This window comes from Patella vulgata, chromosome 7, assembly GCF_932274485.2.
Source record: "Patella vulgata chromosome 7, xgPatVulg1.2, whole genome shotgun sequence".
NCBI lineage: Eukaryota > Metazoa > Mollusca > Gastropoda > Patellidae > Patella > Patella vulgata.
The window spans coordinates 39,801,772-39,824,285 of record NC_065885.2 but is presented as its reverse complement, the minus strand read 5'-3'; the positions used below and the strand labels follow the sequence as shown (position 1 = coordinate 39,824,285).

The following is a 22,514-nucleotide window of genomic DNA, read 5'->3' as shown; positions in this document are numbered from 1 at the left end:
AGTACTGTTGCTATGATAATAAATAATCTACACTACATTCTCAAACACTGATAACTTCGCTGATAATAAAGTAATTTGACTAAAATTTTCAATATATTCATTTTTCAGTACCTATTTTTTAATTATTGTAAAAAGAATGGCCAGCTCATTATCCATATCTTACATAATGCATCTTTAAATCAAATGAACCAGCGGCTGCCAGGCAGGATACGCCCACATTTTCGAGAGATGGATAGAGAACAAGCTAAAAAGAAAGTGATTTTTCCTGCAATCAAGGGCCATAATTCAGGAAATTACAATTCGAAATATATACGCGAATATTGAAAGGAACTGAGATCTTTGGGTTATAAACTTACATTTTAAGTTTCAACAAAATCGGATAAAAATTGTGACCTCTATAGGGTCCACAACCTTGATATACCATATTTTTACGCTATTTGAGAAAGAAGGGGAGCCGATTTTCACGATATTCAAACTCAGTCCTCCTTAGGGTGTAACGGTGATATAATAATACATTTTTTTAAATCGGATAAAAATTATGACCTCTATCCACAAGCTAAAAACGCGATTTTTCGTCCAATCTGGGGCCATAATTCAGGAAGTTACATTCCGATATGCGCGAATATCGAAACAAACCAAGATCTTTGGGTTATAAACTTACATTTCAAGTTTCATCAAAATAGGATTAAAATTGTGACCTCTATAGGGTCCACAACCTTGATATACCATATTTTTAAACTATATGAGAACGAAAGGCAGCCATTTTGTCTGTTAGTTTTGGGCCGATTTTCACGAAATTCGAACACAGGTGTCCTTAGGGTTTAACATTGACATAATAATACGGTTTTTTAAATCGGATAAAAATTATGACCTCTATATGGTCCACAAGCTAAAAATGCGATTTTTCGTACAATCAGGGCCGATAATTCAGGAAGTTACGTTCCAATATGCGCGAATATTGAAAGGAACCGAGATCTTTGGGTTATAAATTTACATTTCAAATTTCAACAAAATCGGATAAAAATTGTGATCTCTATAGGGTCTACAACCTTGATATACAATATTTTTACGCCATTTGAGAACGAACGGCGGCCATTTTGTCGGTCAGTTTTAAGCCGATTTTCACGAAATTCGAATGCAGTCGTCCTTAGGGTGTAACGGTGATATAATAATACAAATTTTTAAATCGGATAAAAAATTGTTCGTACAATCAGGGGCCATATTTCAGGAAATTACGGTCCAATATGCGCGAATAACGAAAGGAACCGAGATCTGTGGGTTATACACTTACATTTCAAGTTTCAACAAAATTGGATAAAAATTGTGACCTCTATAGGGTCCACAACCTTGATATACCATATTTTTACGCTATTTGAGAACGAACGGCGGCCATTTTGTCTGTCAGTTTTGGGCAGATTTTCACGAAATTGGAACTCAGTTGTCCTTAGGATGTAATGGTGATTTAATAATATGTTTTTTTAAATCGGATAAAAATTATGACCTCTATAGGTCCACAAGCTAAAAACTTGATTTTCTGTACAATCAGGGGCCATAATTCAGGAAGTTACGTTCCGATATGCGCGAATATCGAAAGGAACCGAGATCTTTGGGTTATAATCATACATTTCAAGTTTAAACCAAATCGGATAAAAATTGTGACCTCTACAGTGTTCACAAGCTAAAAACGTGATTTTTCGTACAATCAGGGGCCATAATCCATGAAGTTACAGTGCGATACATGCCAAAATCGAAAGGAACCGAGATCTTATGGTAATAAACCTATATTTCAAGTTTCATTGAAATCGGATAAAAATTGTGACCTGTAGACTGTTCACAAACAATTGTGGACGGACGGACGGAGGCGACGGCAATATACGTCCACATGAAAATGTGGGCGTATAAAAAGGAAAGGTAACATTGAGAAACTTTGATATATTCATTATGTACAGCAAAAATACAACTAGTTGTCTAACATGTGTCTGCCTACAAAGAAAAATAAATTTGCATGTTTGCTATGTGGTGATTTATCTAATCATGAGAGAAACCTGTTGCAATTACTAATATATCTATCTATCATGTGCCATCCGTTAAATGTTCTGGAAACAGCTGTGAGCGTGGATGTTGACAAATCAATTTTATTTCAATAATTCGCTTGCACGTAGGGGCCTTTAGCAGTGGGAGGAAACCGGAGGACCTGGAGAAAACCCACGTGGACAGGCGACCCTACCCCTTGTCACGTACAACCTGGGAATCGAAACCCTGCCAGTTGACTCAATGACAGACTGTGGGATAAGAAGCTTGTGTAATAACAATCTCACATCAATATTGCAATATTAATCAGAAGCTTATTAGGTGTATTGTTGGCTTACTTGACTTTTTGTGATCAAAAGGACACAGGGAACAAGACTAGAGAGAGAGAGAGAAAGAGAGAAAGGAGGTTTAATGTTCACTCGATACAAACTATGGGACTAACAGATGGTTCAATTTTATTTCAACAATTCGCTTGCACCTAGGGGTCTTCCTGACGTGGACTCAATCGGATTTAAAAAAGGCCTATCAATAAATTTTCACATATTTTTGTAAATAATGAACGGACTGATATTCCTATTAGAGATTTATCTTTCACAATATTGTAGTTTGCAAGTTATGCATACATCGCTAAAATGACACATCAAGGCTGTTTTATTTTATTAGGGGATTAAGGAATCAGTGAAACGTTAATGATGTTAATTAAGGAATAAACATGTCTAATGTACGCATTCGGTCACTGTGACACCACTGGCGTTAGGTGGGAGTTTTTCGGTAAAGTCTATATTTGCAACTTTGAGAGAACATACAAACATAATTTTGTTTGAAATACATAAAACAGCTCAGGCTGGAGTGACGACATAAATACCTACCTAACAGAAAAGATTATGTCAATCTTAATTATAAAAAACAACTGGTAGTTTTCTTTCTCTCTATATCGATCTGTCTCTTAATTTAATATATATATGATCTCTTCATTTCTATATTTCAGATACTGATAGAAAAAAATGGTAGCTATGCCTGTATATAATTCAATATTATAAGAAAAATCGAGAATGTCTCTAGAGAATATGTTACTGACAACAACTATGATCAACAACACAATAAGTCAGTGGTGGGAATGAAATGAATAGAAAATGTTAATTAAGTCGGAAGGCAACAATTTATTGACAATCATTGTGTGTATAGTGGTGACGTCGTACTGTCTGGAAGTTTCTTCAAATCATGATCCAAAACCAGGAACATGTCCAGAGAAATGTGATTGTGGTAGACATCTGATATATTTGCTGGAAAATCAAGTATACATTGTAAATTGTAGTGGAGTGGGATATGTAGATGTACCGTCTAGATTGCCGAGCAATACAAATGCTCTATTACTAACCAACAACAATTTCCATAATTTATCCCATTTGGGACCGCTGCCAAATTTACAACTACTTGACCTGTCACACAATGTCATACAATACATAGATAATCATTGGTTGTTTGAATACCTTCCTAATCTACATATATTACGCTTATCTGACAATGCCATAAGAGAACTAAAACATGGTAGTTTCAGTGGATTAAAAAATCTTCAATCCCTTGATCTATCCCATAACATTCTTCAGCATGTGGAACTTCATGCCTTTGGTGGCCTGAATCATCTAGCAAGGTTGTATCTGGATCATAATCAATTAACCAATCTCGACAGATCTTGGTTCCTATCCATGAGTTTATTGTATGAAGTGTACCTTTCCCATAATCTGATAAGTCGATTAGAAGCTAATGGTTTTGACATGTTGTCACAAGTTGTTCATCTCGATTTATCCAACAATATAATAAAAACAATAAACAGTGACACATTCGCTGGACTTAATAGTCTCAAAGTCTTAGATCTTTCCAAAAACAAATTGACATCTTTCCCAGTGGATTGTTTTCAGAAGCTTCGATATTTTGAAACATTAATTTTGGACTCTAATCCTATCAGACGGTTAAAAACTAAAGACATATCCGATTTGAATATAAGTGTGTTGTCATTAAGTTACATGCATTTACTTCGTGTAACAGAATCAAAAGCATTTTACAATTTATCTAAACTAGTTTCGTTAAAACTTCATGACAACCCAGCATTCTTGTATATAAATCCAACAGCGTTTTACAATGTGCCACATTTAGAAAGACTTTATTTGCATAATAACGGGCTGATGGGTATATCTCCACATATACAGATCTCGCTTCCGAACATCAAAGAACTACATTTATATCATAATCCATTGCATTGTGATTGTAATATATATTGGATCAAAAAACAGTTAGTCAGTGGTGAAATTCATAACAAATCTACTATATTTACAGATTCTGATAAACTAGTGTGTGATTCTCCCGATACAAACATTAATGTTCCACTCAGACAGGTACCCCTTCCCTCCCTGTCACCAGTGTGTCCTCCCACCACCCTTCCCCTCTTTCAAGATTACTATAATTTATCTATAGGACAAACACTGTCACTGGAATGCGAAGCTTTAGGGGTACCTAGTCCAGATTTAGTGTGGTTATTACCTAACGGTCAACTGAACACATCTGCTCATGATCAGCGTATCATAATCAAAGAAACAACCTTAATAACACTGAAAGGTGTATTGCAAAGTGATAGTGGTACATACGCCTGTAAGGCTTCAAATGTTCTGGGATTCGACATCAGTTCTACTGCTGTTAATGTAGCAAACAAAGATTTAAAAATTGTACCCATAGGAATATTTAGTGACTATATAACTGTGGCATGGAAAGGAACAATTCCACGATTAAATTTGGCAGATTTTCAACTCAATTATCATACCAAAACATCAACAAATCAACCCCAAAAAATTCATCTGCATAAACTGTTACACAGATATACAATTACTGGTTTAAAACCTATGACAACTTATGAAGTGTGTTTAACATATCTAGACCAATATCTGGTGCACTGTCAAAACATTACAACCAATCAAAAGACAGCTATTAAACTTGGCATTACAAGAATTACCAATACCCATATCATTGTGGGTATAACCAGTTTCATAGGTTCAGTGTTAACATTTATTTTGATTGGGTATTTATGGAAAAAGTTCCACACAAAGAAAGGCTACATTGATCCTGAAGGCAAAAAACATGATCATATGTCACCTATTCCATTGGAAAACTTGTACCAACCACCAAGTACACCATTATGTTCTTCTAGGACAGCCTTGCTTCCTAATTCCCAAATCTAATTCGTCTCTTTATGTAATTATTTTTCATGCACATTTATTCATTTACAATGATCAAAAATTTGAACTGAACCGATAAAATCATAATAAAAATTACAAATCTAAAAAATCCTCTAAATACTGAATACAAAAGAATGTGAGCAAGTAATTTATAATTAATGTGCTAAATGCATCCTACATGTATATGGCCAGTTCCATTAATTTTAATATGCATCTTTCTTTAAACCAATATTTATTTGGATGAAAGCTTTAATTAACACCACTATGTTAATATGAAGGCAATGGGAAATCATGCTAGATCATTCAATATTTATCATGCTTCAGCAAGATATAAATATATATATGTACATGACAATATTTTACAAACAAATTTGTTCTATCACTGCATCTCTATCATTGATGAAATACATATCATATAAAATATAATGTAAATAATCATTTATGATTGTCAGCTCTTTTTTATTTTACTGAAAACATATTTCTACTTTTCACCTTATGGTATGATTAGCTGTGTTTCCAACATGGTTTGTATTGAAACTAGTAGCACAGATCCATTATTATTATAAATAATAGTGCTACATCTAGTACTACCATTAAACTAATTTGAAAATTAATATTACTGGAATATGAATTGATAATTACATATTCTGTGAAAAAACCAAGATGGATTGCCCTTAATTTTTAAAGTACTGGACATTCTGAAATATCGGAAATAATTTTACTTTTGTCACCATTTATTTCATTCATTATATAAAATTATATCTTTGATTATAAGGTTATATTTTATCTAGTTCAATAATTCAAAATTATGTATAAAATGATTTTTAATGTTTCATTATTATGTATATTCCAGTTATTGTTAACGCTGTCAATAAATACTTTTGTATGATTTATTACCCTTTTCATTATCTACAAATTACAGGAAAATAATGGAAAACCCCATCTGATTGATGTATTAATTATAAAAATCCATATAAAATAAATCTCTAATCAATACTGTAGATATCAAAGGGAAATAAAGACTGAAATGTTATAACAATCGTTTATTTCTACAAGACTGGGGTGGGGTGGGGGGAGTGGGAGTGGGGAGAACAGGTTCGTTTAAAAAGATAGCAAAGTAAAACAAATAATTGAATTTTCTGTATTCGGACAATGAAATTCATAGCTGATATCAGAGTCACATTAGTGATAATCAACCTATTCCACATTCAGTTCTGTTCTTCAGAGCTGTTTTTGTCTTCACTACAATGGAAAAGTTTTTGGATCAACAATCATTGTTTAAAAAATCATGATTAGTTGATAATTCTTTATAAACTTGCAATATCTCTATTCTTTATCTGCTTTTAGGGTTCGCATAATACTACATTTTGGTTTTCTTTGGGTGTGGGGGAATTTAAGTAAGACTTGGAGCATTGGCCGATCATTAGGAAGATTAAAATGTTATTATCTTTAACCCGTTAAGCGTGACATTTTTAAAACGTTAACTACCCCCTATTGTGTAATTAATTTGACGAAGCGACGAAGAACTATGTACTATGTTCTAAGAATTGGTTGGGGAAAATACCTCCAAGGCATTATATTACGCCCTACACACAGTGAGTGGCAGTTGTCCAGGACATAATATAACGTCCTACACATGCTGCGATCGTGGGGAAATTCCCAAGGGATTCCCCCGAGTGACGAACTATGTTCTAAGAATAGGCTGGGGAAAATACCTCCAAGGTGTTATATTACGGCCTACACACAGTTAGTGGCAGTTGTCCAGGATGTTATATAACGACCTACGCACTTAACGGGTTAAGGAATTTTTTCCCCACGCTCCACTTGCCACATCTTTTCGAAATATAAACTTAAGATGTATTAGTTTCATGTTTAAATGAAATTTAATTGTCTTTTATATACTGCATTTGTTTGACCTATTGAAACCAAGAAATATTAAATGTTTACACAACTGAGTGAAAATAATAACATGTCATAAGGTACAAACATTATATAAGATAGGTAACCAGGCAACAAAACATACGCCATAGCTGTTAAATCGTCCAAGCTGTCGACAAGGGTTGTCTCATATTTATTCTTTTGTAGGTAATTTGGGGCATTTGAGGGTTCACAGGGTTCTAAAAACTGAAGTAATTTTCAGAAATTGTTGAAATTCGATAGACTCTTTTGTTTTACTAATTTAAATAATGCATATAAATTTCATACCGATAAGACAATAACTTTTGTCATTCAAACGTTCACAAGGTTCAACAAAGTGAAACATTGGCCATAACTCTAGAAGTAATTATTTGAAATTGCTGAAATTCGACAGGCTTTTTCGTTTTATTAATTTAAATAATGCATATAAATTTCATACAGATCCGACGATAATTTTCGTCATTCGATCGTTCACAAGGTTCAACAAAGTGAAACAAGGGCCATAACTCTAGAAGAAATTTTTTGAAATTGTTGAAATTCAACAGGGTTTTCGTTTTACTAATTTAAATAATGCATATAAATTTCATACAAATCGGATGACAACTTTTGTCATTTGAGCGTTCACAAGGTTCAACAAAATTTAAACAAGTGAGATAACTCTAGAAGTAATTATTGGAAATTGCTGAAATTCAAAAGGCTTCTTCATTTCACTAATTTCAATGATGCATATAAATTTCATACAGATAGGGTGATAACTTTTGTCGTTCACAGGGTTCAACAAAGTGAAACAAGGACCATAACTCTATATGTAATTAACAGAAATTTCTGAAATTCAATAGGATTCTTCATTTCACTAATTTAAATGATGCAAAAAAATGTCATACAGATCGGGGGATAACTTTTGTTGTTAGAGCGTTCATAAGGTTCAAAAAAGTGAAACAAGGGCCATAACTCTAGACATAATTAACGGAAATTGCTGAAAGTCAATAGGATTCTTCATTTCACTAATTTAAATGATTTATATTCTGAGCGCCATGGAAAATGCATCACTTTTTCCCCAAATATTTTATTACTAGGTGGTTTTGTATGTATAATATTATGCAATACTATGAACTATTGTTTCACACAACACGTGACCGTCAACATCCTGGTCAACAATGCGTTACAACCCAGGCTCAAGACTGCTACATCCGGGTCACTCACTGCGTGACAGATTCCGCCCAGCGACTCGAACAGGTGCAGCAGTCGTCAGAAGACAAGGACCAGTAAGTGCCAACACGGTAATGTCATACAAATCAGGGGATAACTTTTGTCATTAGAGCGTTCACAAGGTTCAACAAAGTGAAACAAGGACCATAACTCCAGAAGAAATTAACGGAAATTATTGAAAATAAAAAGGATTCTTCACCTCACTGATGTAAACATATATCAATTTCAAAACAGTCAGATAGAGTGTTCACAAGAAAAAAACATATATCAATTTCAAAACAGTTAGATGATACATGTAATCTGTAGAGTGTTCACAAGAAATTGTGGAAGGTGGATGGACCTACAGACAGACGGGGACAGCAATATTCAACCACATTTCCATATGGGCGTATAAAAAAAGAGAAACGTATTATTACATTTAGGCTATACAACAAAAAAATTCTTTTCAGACAATCCCTTTCAAAATTCTGATGTGAGAGGGAGGTTTTTATTTTGGTCTTTTTATTTTGTCACTAGTGGCCGAAATGACCTCTTATTGAAATTGTTTTAATCATGTTGTTTATAGGAATGTATGATCATCCAGTACCACTTACATTATTATGGAGCCGCATTGTTGCCATATTATTATTAAGAGAAAATATCATGATTAAAATTGCAAAATTATCATAGTCAAAATGGTAAAAATGGCCATTTTCGAGATTTTTCACTTGTAAATATCACATATCACATGGTAAATATTTACCATCATGAAAATCACTATTAGTATCAAAGCAAAAATTGCTTGAAAATTCACTGTAAATTTTTCATCTTTGCATTTTCAACTATCAGATTTTCTCCACTGCATTTTCGACTATCACAATTTCTCCAATCTAACTGACCATATAAGGAAAAGGGGTGTGTTTCCGAGTTCGGCCGAAGATGACGTCATAACTCATCTGTTTTTATCGTCTGGACTAAGATTAATGCTTCCTGATAGGGACTATGGGCACACAACGTCATAAATCTACGTTGGTATAAGCAGCTGATGCATTTGGAGTTCTTCGGTTAGCTGAGAGAATAGTAAATGAAATGAAATCAAATGGGGTTTAACGTCCTACTGTTCTGCTCCTATGCTGGCCTAATGAAGACGGGCATACGTCATACAGTGTGCTATGAGGGAAATTTTGCCCGGGCAGCGGCACTATTGCCTACTCTTATATCGAATTCCAACTGCCAAGGGATCTTTTACGTGCACTCCAATGTATACACGAGACCTCGGTTTTTTGTCTCATCCGAAGGACTAGACAGCTGTCCTTGTCAGACCCTCTGTCCTGCATCACTGACAAGGGGGAACCACGCCAGAAAATCTGGATGAACTTTCTCGGCCAATGCAGGGATCGAACACCCGACCTCCAGGCTAGCGAGCCAGCGTCTTATCCACATAAACAACTACACAATACAAACCCATAGACACGACAAACAATATAGGTTACACATATATTTCAAACAATAAGTATCTCAAATCAAGTGAATGGATCCGGATGTCAGCCATAAGCGTCCAATGCGCTGTAGGCCTACCGGATTTTGACTTATAAAAACACTTGTTGATTAATTAATTATGTAAAAACAATATTTAACGTAATATGTTATTTGTATGTAATTGATTAATTGTATGTACCATAGACGTGTACTTTATTTGAAGTACTAGTACGCCAATACAAAAGATGATGTCACATCTGTATTTTTTTTGAAGACCACATAAAAATTATTAGGCCTATATATATACTGGCTACCGGATACTTGTTTTAAAAAATTCTGCTTTGCAAAAGTATAAAATACTAATGGTTAAAATCAATAACTATTACTAACATGATACCATCCAACCGTCAATAAAAATATAGGTTTTTGTTTTTTTTAACTCTTGAGTCTTGTCGGAGGGGTATATATATATATAGGCCTAATTAGGTCCACCTCGTATTTTACTTAATACATCTTTTGTTTCTAGTTGTATTTTAATTAATATAACTTTTGTTTCTAGTTTCGCATTATTTAACTCCCAGTTAATGTGAAAAGAACAAATAATTTATGTCTTTACTGTCATGTTTTAATGACAACTACATAATCCATTAGATTTTAATATTGACAGTGCACAGGTAGACTCTTGCTGCATGTGTTGCGATCACAACTACCTACCTTATCATGATAGATTGAAAAGGTAAATTAAAATATTCTGGGACACCGAAATAGTGAAACAATAATTTATACCTCTCATCGGGGATATATTATTTTTTATTTTCCACAAATTACAGATGTTTATCTATTAAATATCGTAACTGTTCTTGTGGAATAAATAACTTTGGCGGATCAACTCTTCCTGACGAAAAATGATACTCTCTACCAGGTCCTAATTGTCTTGTTGTCAATTTATTACATCGTCTAATAACTGTAAAGCTTTTCTTAATTGATGAAGGCAGCCAAGCACCTCTTTTGTAGTTTCACTTATTTCAGATATAACGACAGAAATTCGCTCACATCCATGACGATGTTCTGTCAAAGATTCATCCGTTCTATTAAGACAATGAGCAAACCTCAAGGTTCGATGATATAACTCATTAAACAAAAAGTTGTTCAACATGACAACGAATTTATTTCATTTTTTTTCTCCAAAAAATAATAAATAAAATCGGACAGTTCTTAAGAGTTATGAATAACCCAATTTAGCAGTAATTTTAGCCGAGACGATAAATGCTGACATCTTATGACGTCAACTTTGGCTGAACCCGGAACCGCGCCTTTGTCCGTTCGATTGGAGAAATTTTGGAGGTGGAAATTACAATGGAGAAATTCTGATAGTTGAAAATGCAAAGATAAAAAAGTAGAAAGTGAAAAAACATAACTAGATTTTTTTGGTTTGTTTTGATACTAATATAGACTAGTGATTTTGTGTTATGTGATATTTACAAGTTAAAAATCTCGAAAAATGACCATTTTTACCATTTTGACTATGATAAATTGTCAATTTTAACTATTATATTTTCTTAATATGGCAACGATTCGGCTCCATACATTATAAGTAACATTTATCAGGGTTGCATACTTTATAAATGAGCCTACAGAATATTTTTATATTTATTCAAATTTACTTGCAGTAATTAAATAGAGTGGTTTTATTTTATTTTTTTTAAATAAAAAAGGGTTATCTGAAAACCAGAATATTTGTTTTATACGATCTAATCAAGCTTCAAAGAGATAGAATAAGTTTATTTGGTTGAGTCAGCTCAGTTGTCTGTCGTTTCTTACATTTTTTTGTCAGATATAAATAATGTCACAAACTCTTTTAATGTAACAATCTGCCCTTTTAATCGACTTCGCCGTTTTGTTTCTTTGAAAAATCGCTAGAAGAGGTCCCTAGATATTTTGTCCTTGATACGTTCGGGAAGACTTTGGTTGCACCCCTGCATGTATCCCTGCGTTACAATCTGATGGCAGTTACTGAAACGTCAGTGTGAGAGAAGAGGGGTGTATGAAGCTATCAAAGAAATTATTTCAAGCATATTTGTTTCATAAGTTAACTTTTCCCAGTAAGATGGACCCCATTGGGGTTTATCAAAGATCAACATGAAAAGTTGTTGCACGCATCTAATATGGGAAATCTGCCTGAACAGAGTAAATGCAGATCTGACGATCCTCTGTGTAAAGTATCCCAAGGCATTCGCCAGTGGAAAAAGGTTGGGAATCTTGAGATTAATCACTCATCAGTGTTTCAGTTCCATCAATAAACTAATAATTCTAATTATGTTGTAATCCTCAACATGTCTTTAATATGCTCTGCCCACTGGGACCAACCAACTCTTTTATAAACCACTGTATAGGTGCTACAAAATCAAAATTTAATCTCGTTGAAATCAAAATGTACATGTGCATGATATGCCTGCCCCACTATGGAGCTGTGCAGCTTTATCTGCAGAAAACAAATATATGACAGACAGATAGATGGAGAGAAAACCTATAGTCTTCTCTGGTTTCACTGTAAGGGGACTAATAAAACAGCTACATGTAAAACTACAACAAATCTTACATTTTTCTGGGAGATACTCATACTCCTCTCAGTGTTTCGTTTGATTAGACCTACCAATAATCGCACTCAAACACTGCTGGACTGATTGATGATTCCTGTCCCAAATTATATGACTAGTTATAATAGTCGGGTTAACAACCAATCCATTACAGAGTATCAAATCAATCTGGATTAACTGGAGCTCTTAACATGTTAATGTAAAACTGTATAATGACAATCGTGGCTACATTACGTCACAGCCCACAATATTCATTATGAGCAATTATCCTCAGAATGGCAGAATATTGCAAAAAAACTAATTGTGTCATAAACAAGGCTATTCAAAATTGTTACAAACGAAAATACAATCAGAATCTTTTTATCGTCTGTTGGACCACGTAACAGATGAATATTATTTCTGAAGTTTTAGGGAAGACACCAGATCAAGGAAACAAACTGTCATGTTATGTATTTTGTTTCAACAAACTGAATAGAACTACTTCCAACAATGGTACTTAATGATTGGACGATAAAAATAGACAAATATTCACTTTAAATACAGCAATGGCTAGAGAGGGATTTCTGGGATCATTGCTTCAGGAATATGGGAGGCTGGGAGATACTATGTATTTCAATATTTACCATCCATTATTATTGTCCATAAAGACATCCCAATTTGTGAACATTTAGAAATCTTCCAAAGACAGACATAGTTCATGTAACTCCTGTCCACGGCTCACGCTGTTGGTCGCCAAAGTCGCAATTTGAAAAAAAAATATTAAATCTTAAAATTCTAATCATATATATATATCCTAGATTAATCATTATTGAGTGTCAATCATGTGGCGGGATACTATAAATTAATCAACTCGCTGATAATCCGGATCATGTCATTGACTTACCAATATCTGCAAAAAATGCTACTGAGCATCAAAATATGGTTGCAGGGTAAACAGATAACTAATCAAATATACATACGACAGTGATACAATTTCTCCTCTTTTAAACTGCATCCCATGAGTTTTCCATCGATTTAGCAATACAAAATCTGATATAGGTTTCTTGTCTGTCGATATTTCTGGATTCAAAACAGGCTGCATAAAAAATTTATTGAACTTATTGACAAAATGCATGTAATATAATCCCCAGTGGTCTCATTCCATTCCACTCCACTAATCTCTGGGTTCATCCAAGGGAGAGACATGTATTCAAATTATCTGCTCTTGATGATTGTGCAATATTTATCGACCAAATATGGTAACATAACGACCTAGCTGACTGACATAAAAACATCTTTCCCATCAAAAAGATGTTTTAGGACACTTCTTTTATATCAAATTTCTTACAAACTTTCTCATATTTGAGCGAACAAGCTGCCATATTGTTGTGAACATAAACAATGGGGCTAAGACTGGTTTGTAAACTGTTTTTTGATTGGTTCGTAGAATCAAGCTATGATCAAGGGCAGATAATTTGAATGTGTGAATACCACATGGATGAACCCTGCTGGGTAAAGTGGAGTATAACGGAATGAAACCACTGGGTATACCGAGGATGATCTGTGATGTTCATCAAATAAAGGGAGACAACACCAAATATTAGCAAAAATCAGACTACATTGGCTTTAACACACTCAAAACTATTTAAATGTTAAATCCATGTCTTTTTGAACATTCTGGTTATCTAAATCTTTATACCAGAAAGAGTCCAACATGACACCATTTTGTTTTACGACATATCAAAGGAATCTACATGCTGTAAATTTCCATATTAAATGTCTGCTTATATACTACATACAGTAGGCCTATTCATCAAAACTTGATTGAAAATAAATTTGAACACTCTTTGCCAATTTTAGAACAAAAAGTCAACAAAAATGAGAAAGGAGATAATAAATGACCAGTCTTATTTGTCCATCAGTATTAAAACCACTATATTATTTTCCATTGACTTTAATGTTAGTTTTAAACAATTCGATTTAGGTAAAAAAAAAATCAAATTAAAAGGCCAACTTCGGGGGACTTCATTATTTATTTTTGCAGAACTATAGAATTCTTATTAGCAGATTATAAGAGTTTTTATTAGCAAGGAAATAGTAAACTCATGATACAACTTGCAATAATAACTTACCTGCATAGATGCTCCTTCCACTTTGGCGACATAGCCGACAATATCAAAGAAAGCTATTGTAGTTGGTATTATAAAAGTAACTGTACCCACAACTATCCTTCTCCATTTCATACTCTTCAACCAAACTTTAATTATACAAACATATGAATGCAGGTTAATTAGCATATATAAACAGCCAAACTTAAATTCATGGAATTCTAACGTCAATGTGCACCAAATATAGTAGAAGGATAGAAGACACCTGGCAAAATTATACTTTTTGTTTGTTTAAGGTAGGCAGCCTATGTGTTTTTCGTAGGAGCAGAGAATTCACAAACACTAACTTAAAGAAACTAAATCGCTAATATTTGGTACGTAGAAATTGACACAAATGGGTCGCAACGCATATAATAAGTAATATAAATGTATATAAACTGATTAACATTGAATCGTTTCTGTTTTTACTCTAATTTCTAATGAATTATGTTTGGCGAAATACGCCAGAAGGCTCAATCGAATAGCAATCTCTAACATCTGGTCATTCCAGTCTACTCTACAACGATAGTATTTATTGTGCATGCTCTCCAGATAATAATATGGCGTCACCATTTGACTCGACTTGTAGAATATGTATAGCCCCGTTCTTCGAGTCCCTTGTTACAAAAGGAGTTGAAATGCATTATGGTACACAATTCGTTTACCAATGGTAAAATATTTATTTTGTCTTAAATATTGGATATCAAAAGCCCAACTTTTCTTGGTAAGATCACAACATCAATGTTGATTTAAATTGACAAGTAATTCTTGTTTTCAATGTCGAAGACTTTGGATGATATTGAGTTAGAAACTTAGCTACTTTAAGAGTCTAAGTATGCCACTAGCTGTACAACATCAATGAGTTTTTGCATAAGTTGGATATTTGTCAACTAGACGAGAGGGAATTTAATGTCCATTGAACAAAAACCTGGGTGCACAGGCGTCTTTGGCATTGTGAGGAACACCCGGAGAAACCAGAACACCTGGAGAAAGCACACAGTTAATATCAAAGGAGCTAAATCACTAACATTTGGACCTAGAAATTGACACAAATGGATTGCAACGCATATAATAATGTAATATGAATGTATATAAACTGATTTGTACTCTAATTTCAAATCAGTTAATGAGTTATGTTTGGCTAAATACGTCAGTAATATCTCAAGAGTAGGCAAAATTTCGACCACTTCAGGTTAGTGGTTTCCGAGATATCAGGTTACCACACATTTCATGTGGCACGGCTACAGACCACAATTATCAACCGATTTCAATGAAACTTGCAGATTATAATAACTTTAATAATATCTCAGAGTAGTCAAAATTTCGACCACTTATGGTTAGTGGTTTCTGAGATATCAGGTTACCACACATTTCATGTGGCACGGCTACAGAACGCAATTACCAACCGATTTCAATGAAACTTGCAGATTATAATGACATTATTAATATCTCAGAGTAGCCAAAATTTTGACCACTTCCGGTTAGCGGTTTTCGAGATATCAGGTTACCACACATTTCATGTGGCACGGCTAGAACCAGTATGAGCGACACAACACGCACTCGGCAAACCTCAGCAGATTCCAGTACCCTACATCGCCGCGGTTTGGCGAGTGACACAACACGCTGTTAAAAAATACGTCTCCGTCTTCTAACCGACTTGGCAGACTTCATTGAAAGGGTAACGTACAAATTTATGAACTTCGGCCATGTAAGATGAAATCCAATTTTTTTCCCCCCAGGCTTACCAAAATTTCGTTTCATCTTACATGGCCGAGTTCATAAATTTGTACGTTACCCTTTCAATGAAGTCTGCCAAGTCGGTTAGAAGACGGAGACGTATTTTTTAACAGCGTGTTGTGTCGCTCATACTGGTTCTAGCGAGGTAAGCAAGGTCTTATAATGCTATAGAACCTGATAAGCTTCATGTTAAATTTTGTAAATTTCTTTTAGGGGTACACAAAAAGAGTTCAAATTTTGCAGTTCTGGCCGAATTAGGTCGATCCCCAATGAACTTAGAAATTGTTAAGTCTCTCCTGTGTTTTTGGCGTCACCTTGAGAGCTCATCTCCAAATTCATTATTAGCTCATGCTCTCGCAACTAGCAAAGAACTTTCCAAAGTTGGACAGTCATGGTTTAGCACTGTCACTGAACTATGTCAACTATTGAACATGCCCTTAAAAAACACTTCATGTTATAAATTTTCGACATTTAAGACCAATTTGAAAAAGTTGCTGGTCAAATGTCATAAAGAAACTTGGCTTAAGCAAAGGGAATCTTTGCATACTGGGAAACTAGATTTATTTGTCCAACTTAAAACTAACTTTGGATATGAAAATTATCTATCACCAAGATTAAAATTTTCTCACATAGGCTCAAAATAGAAACGGGCAGGTATATAGGCTTAAATCGTGAATCACGCCTCTGTGAAAAATGCCTGTCAAGGAAAGTCGAGGACGACTGCATTTTTTAATTGATTGTGCACATCTGTCAACAGACAGGAAATGTTTATTTGAGGTTATTGAAAAATCCAATACTAACTTTATCAACTTGAATAGTCTAAACAAATATATTTGGTTACTAACTTGTGAAAATGTAGATATATTAAATGAACTTGGTCGCTTTTTGCACAAGAACTTGCAATAAGGTTACTTTCGTTACCTTAGTTAAGCACCTTACAGGGAATAATGTGAAGGCTTACATAATTTCTGCTTAATTTTGATCTGTAACGTTAAGAGTTAAGTGGATTTATCTCCCTTTCATGACTAATAATGTTCTCATAAGCCGTCTCTTTTATCGGCATGAAGCCTTAGTACTTATATGTTAATCTCCCCTGTTGGCAGCCTTTTATTGTTATATATTATAACTTGACTGTCATTTGGGTTTTCCCACTCTTTGTTTGACCTGTACCATGTCCCCTGTGGATCCTTGATTGGAAATAAAGTTATTACCAGTATTATTATTATTATTATTATATTCTCACTAAGGTGTTCATTTATATTGTTCAGGCGTTCACGGGGACTGACACGCGGCCGTTTAGCAGCAAAAAGTTGCCCAGTAAGATTGACTGGGGCGGATCTCAGTTTCGACAAGGATTCAATAGAAGAGTTTCTGAACGTACAGGCCGAGTGTAATGAGACCTACGTTCAGAGCTGAACTACAGCCATACTAATAGGCCTATATAGTATATAGACAAACACATTTATAAATTATTATGCCGTCTGTGTAATGTAATGTCATGGAATATCAACATGCACACGCCCTAATAGTATAGTCTCTAAGAAAATAAACACCTCTCGGATTACTGTACTAATTGTGATCTGCACACTTTCTGAATTAATTCTGGATTTCTTATTATTATTTCTTCGACATCGTCTCCTTCTTAGACTCTTCAGTTGAAGGGGGATAACTCCAAATTATTTTCGCGTTCAATTATTCAATCGGAACCGTTCGTTTATGTTCGGTTTCATCTGTTCTATATGGAATAATATTGCAAAATTTTGTCAAGTCAAACCCTGGACCTTATAATACCTTATAAGGTCCATGGTCAACCTAATATTTCAGTCATTTTGACTATTTTTGCTTTTATGATGACGCGTGCAAGTAACGGGCGGAAAATTTTTCCTGCACTACGGCGTTCCTGTCCTGACTCCTCCCCATCCCCCACCATGCACATGTGAGGTTCAACCTTTTTATTATAGCAAAGTTTTATCTTTAATAAGGATGACTCCTACCAAATTTCAAGGAAATCCATTCACTCTTTCAGTCATATTAAAGTTGAAGATTTTTAAAGATTACCGAAATCTGCCCCTAAAAGGTGAAAAGGTGTCCCTGCTTAACCACTCGTATCGGGTAAAGCCACTTCATTTGAACAAATGTGAATAAACACTAGGCTATAGCCTAACAACATAGCATAAAGCCCAGCCTACCTACAAAATAATAAGAAATATGGTTGAAATCCATCAAGCTGTTTAGCAAAGTAGTCGAAAATGTGTACGGACGAAGGACTGAAGTGACATTAAATTTTGGGTGTTGATTTGTTATGTGAAATCACAATCGGTCTCTATTGAATATTTTACATCAATAAAGTCGGTGTTGAAATACAACTCATATTGTGTTCTACAGGAAGTTAAATTAGTAAAAAAGTTTACTTTCATTTAAACTTTTCAAACAAAACTTTAGTCGTATAGAGCTTGTCCCATCACTAATCGTAGGACAGTTGTATCTATAGGCCACCATTATCTAAAAATCTATCTGTTCAATCTCTGATTTCCTTTCTGATTTTAGTTCTTATTATGAATATTTGATACTCAAACCAGGAAAACTACTTATTGCTGGTGACTTCAACATTCATCTTGACGTTCCTACAAATTCTCTTGCAATCCAATTTCAAGATCTTATCCAGTCCTTTGGCTTAGTACATGTTATCAACCCAACGCAGAACCTTGGTCATACTTTAGACTTGGTAATTATCACGTTGCGGTGAACTGGATGTCCAAAACTTATGCATGGATGACCCATTTCTCAGTGATCACTATGCTATTCAATTTATGGCTTTATGTGATCCAGCTGGGGCAACTATCATAAAATACAGAAAGATCAATGCATTGATCACACCAAGTTCGGAGCAGGTGATATAAAAGAATCATTTTTGTTAACATCTTCACTTTCAACTTCTGGTCTAAATAAACTGCTCCATATATATACTCTTCAAAAAAAGTAGGGGATATTGAAATGCAAATACCTATGCAGGATGTGATATGATAAATAGTCATGGACACTTGAAATGCTTTGAGAGTATGTTCACAGATGAAGAACTTATCGCTCCAACAGAACCACTGAGCTGCACATGCGACACGCAATAGCGCCATACACGTGGGAGGGGTTCATTGTCAAATTTGACACTTCAAGGAAAGGTTGATGAAAACTGCCGCGTGCTGGTTTATCTATCCATGTTAGTGCATCTACCGGTTCTTGCATAAGATTTACTGTTTAGTGTATCTTTCCTTTAGTGTGTTACGTTTATTTTCATCGGGAGATGTGTTCGTCGACGTCAACGTCAACCGACAACACTGCAAGAATTGGCCGTGGCACTGTAAGGAGGGTGGGTCAGATTGCCCCAAATCGTGATTGGACGGATGATTAGGAGCATGCCACGGCGAATTGCCGAATGTCTGAGGATTGGTGGAGCAATTACATGTACTCATTGTTAAGACACAAGTCAAAAACGTCCATTTTCACTCTTGACGGTGTCTCTCTTTGCGAGTGAAATGGGGCCGCCCATATGAACTGTTTATGTTCATGTGTAGGCAATAGGCCTGTTATTAACATACACTGGTTACCTCTAATAAAAACAGCAGTGCGTTTCCGCAGTTTTGTGTTGTTTCTGAATATCCCATACTTTTTTTTCAAGAGTATATACATGTAATAGCGAAACATCCACGATATTGGATCAACACGCACCCAACCTCATAAGAAACGTGTCGATTAAGCCACATAATCTTTGGTTTAATGACAAAATCAGGGATGCCAGAAAAATAAGACGCAAGGCGGAAAGAACATGGCGACGGACCAAATTAACAGTCCACAATGATATATTGAAGGCGGAGTGTAAGCGTGTTGCATTACTTGTAGTTTCTCAAAAAAACGAATTTTACAACAACAAATTGGATCAACCTGGAACTGATCAAAAGAAAATGTTCCAAGTCGTAGATCATTAATTTATTAGACAGAAATAAATTCTCGAGCTCACTTCCAGAGTACAGTTCTACACAGGACCTTGCAAATAAATTTGTTTATTTTCCTGATGGGGGGGGGGGGGGTGGCCGAATGGTTAGCACGTGCGTGCTGTATCATAAGGCCTGTCATTGAGTCAACTGGCGTGGTTTCGAATCCCCGGTTGTACGTGACAAGGAGTAGGATCGCCTGTCCAACCTCGTGGGTTTTCTCCGGTTCCTCCGGTTTCCTCGCACTGCTAAAGTCCCCGAAATATTGAAATAAAATTAAACCATATGTTAGTCCCGAAATGACCTAGTTTGTGTCGAGTGGACGTTAAACCCCATTTATCTCTCTCTCTAAATATATTTTCATGATAAAATAGTCAAAATACGATCTGATGTATTACAAAGAAAATCAAATGCTCAACCTGTACCGTTGTGGTCATCATTCACCAATCTGACTCAAACGTAAATGAAGCTCTTCATACCAGAAAGCTCTTCTAAAACATGTGATCTAGACCCTATGCCTACACATCTTTTGAAGAAACACATCGATCTATTTGTACCCATCATATCCGAAATTATTATCCGATCTCTTTCATCTGGTCACTTTCCCACGGAACTAAGAAAAGCATGGTTAAACCATTACTGAAGAAATCAAACACGGGTCCAGATATTCTGTCGAATTACCGTCCAGACAGTAACCTATCTTATATTTCAAAACTACTAGAAAAGTGTGTTCTACATCAATTAAATGATCATATTTATTCCAGTAACCTTGAAAATCCATTACAATCTGCCTACAAACAATACTACAGCACAGAAACTGCTTTACTCAAAATCGCCAACAATATCTACCGAGCTATAGATCATCAGAAATGTGTTATCTTGGTACTCTTAGATCTCGCAGCCGCATTTGTACGCTCGATACCGAGGATCTCCTTGATGCATTATGGTGCGAAATTGGCTTGCGTGGTTGTGTCTCTAACTGGTTAAAGTTATATCTAACCAATCGCACCCAAGCTGTCAGAATTAAAGATTCAACATCCGACGATATTACAATGCTTTGTGGGGTACCGCATGGTTCTGTACTTTTTATTATCTTCACAAAGTCTATCACTAAGATTGCTGAAGGCTATGCGCCCAATATTCATTTGTTTGCAGATGACACCAAACTTTATATTGAATTTGACACAGACTCTCAACATTCTACGAAACAAAATATAGAACTTTGTCTCACAGAAATTCTTGCGTGGATGACAGAACATTTCTTGAAATTAAATCCAAATAAAACAGAACTGCTAGTACTTGGAACCAAGCAACAACTCCGAAAAAATGATCAAACACTAGTTAATTTTGATAAAGAAATAATTTCAGGAACCCATAAAGCTCGAAATATTGATGCTATATTGCACTCGAACCTATCGTTTAAAGATCACATACAAAGTATTTTCTCCACTGCCTTCTATCATATACAGTACATCGAATTGGAAAGATCCAACGCTATCTGAATTATGAAAATAAAGAAAATCTCATTCACGCATTCATCTCATCTAAACTAGATTACCACAATGGTTTACTATACCGCTTACCAGACTATCAGATTAACAAACTACAACATGTTCAAAATTCAGGAGCTCGACTCCCCACTGAAACTAGAAAACGTCAATACATCTCCCCTGTATTGCAATCTTTACAATGGCTCCCAATTCAGCAAAGAATTAAGTTCAAGTTACTCCTCTTCGTCTTCAAAGCGTTAAACGGCCAAGCTCCATCTTATATAAAAAGTCTTGTAGAACCCTATACTACCAGCAGAAATCTCCGCTCTCAGAAAAAAAACATCTTCTAATATCTCCAGCCATTAACTTACAACTTGGAAAACGTGCCTTTTCTTATGTTGGTCCTTTTCTATGGAATAGCTTACCACAATCAATGAAACAATTACCGTCTGTGGGCCATTTTAAATCTCAACTCAAAACATTCTTATTTCAAAACCCTAATCTGTAAATAATCAGTGAATATAAAAACCAACAGCGCCTTAGAAACTGTTTTCTTCAGTATTAACGCGCTCTATAAATGACGATATTATTATTAGTTGACTCATTTGGGTGAGTAGCCTATCCATAAAACGGCCCACTTTTCGTTGACTAACTTGGGACACACATGGGACTCATTTTTGTAACTCACCCAAAAATCCACAAAACTACTCGTTAGGTGAGTCAAGTGACTCATCTA

The 22,514-nt window shown here is 35.0% G+C and overlaps 1 protein-coding gene and 1 long non-coding RNA gene across 7 annotated transcripts in view; one reads left to right on the top strand and one right to left on the bottom strand.

The window, feature by feature from the left end:
• LOC126828358 (leucine-rich repeat neuronal protein 3) overlaps window positions 1–6,291 on the top strand; it is a 60,502-nt gene extending 54,211 nt beyond the window's left edge. For all 6 annotated transcript variants that reach the window (XM_050558100.2, XM_050558103.2, XM_050558104.2 and 3 more), the window contains exon 2: window positions 3,020–6,291. In XM_050558100.2, coding sequence (XP_050414057.1) covers window positions 3,165–5,261 — 2,097 coding nt within the window. In that variant the 5' untranslated portion in view covers window positions 3,020–3,164 and the 3' untranslated portion in view covers window positions 5,262–6,291. The remainder of the gene's footprint in view (window positions 1–3,019) is intronic.
• Window positions 1–17,998, bottom strand: part of LOC126828409 (uncharacterized) — a 138,384-nt gene extending 120,386 nt beyond the window's left edge. The window contains exons 1-3 of the long non-coding RNA XR_007683025.2: window positions 17,856–17,998; window positions 14,551–14,675; window positions 13,399–13,514 (exon numbers count right to left, since the gene is read on the bottom strand). This is a non-coding gene — a long non-coding RNA (uncharacterized LOC126828409). The remainder of the gene's footprint in view (window positions 1–13,398; window positions 13,515–14,550; window positions 14,676–17,855) is intronic.
• Between the last annotated feature and the right edge of the window lie 4,516 nt (window positions 17,999–22,514).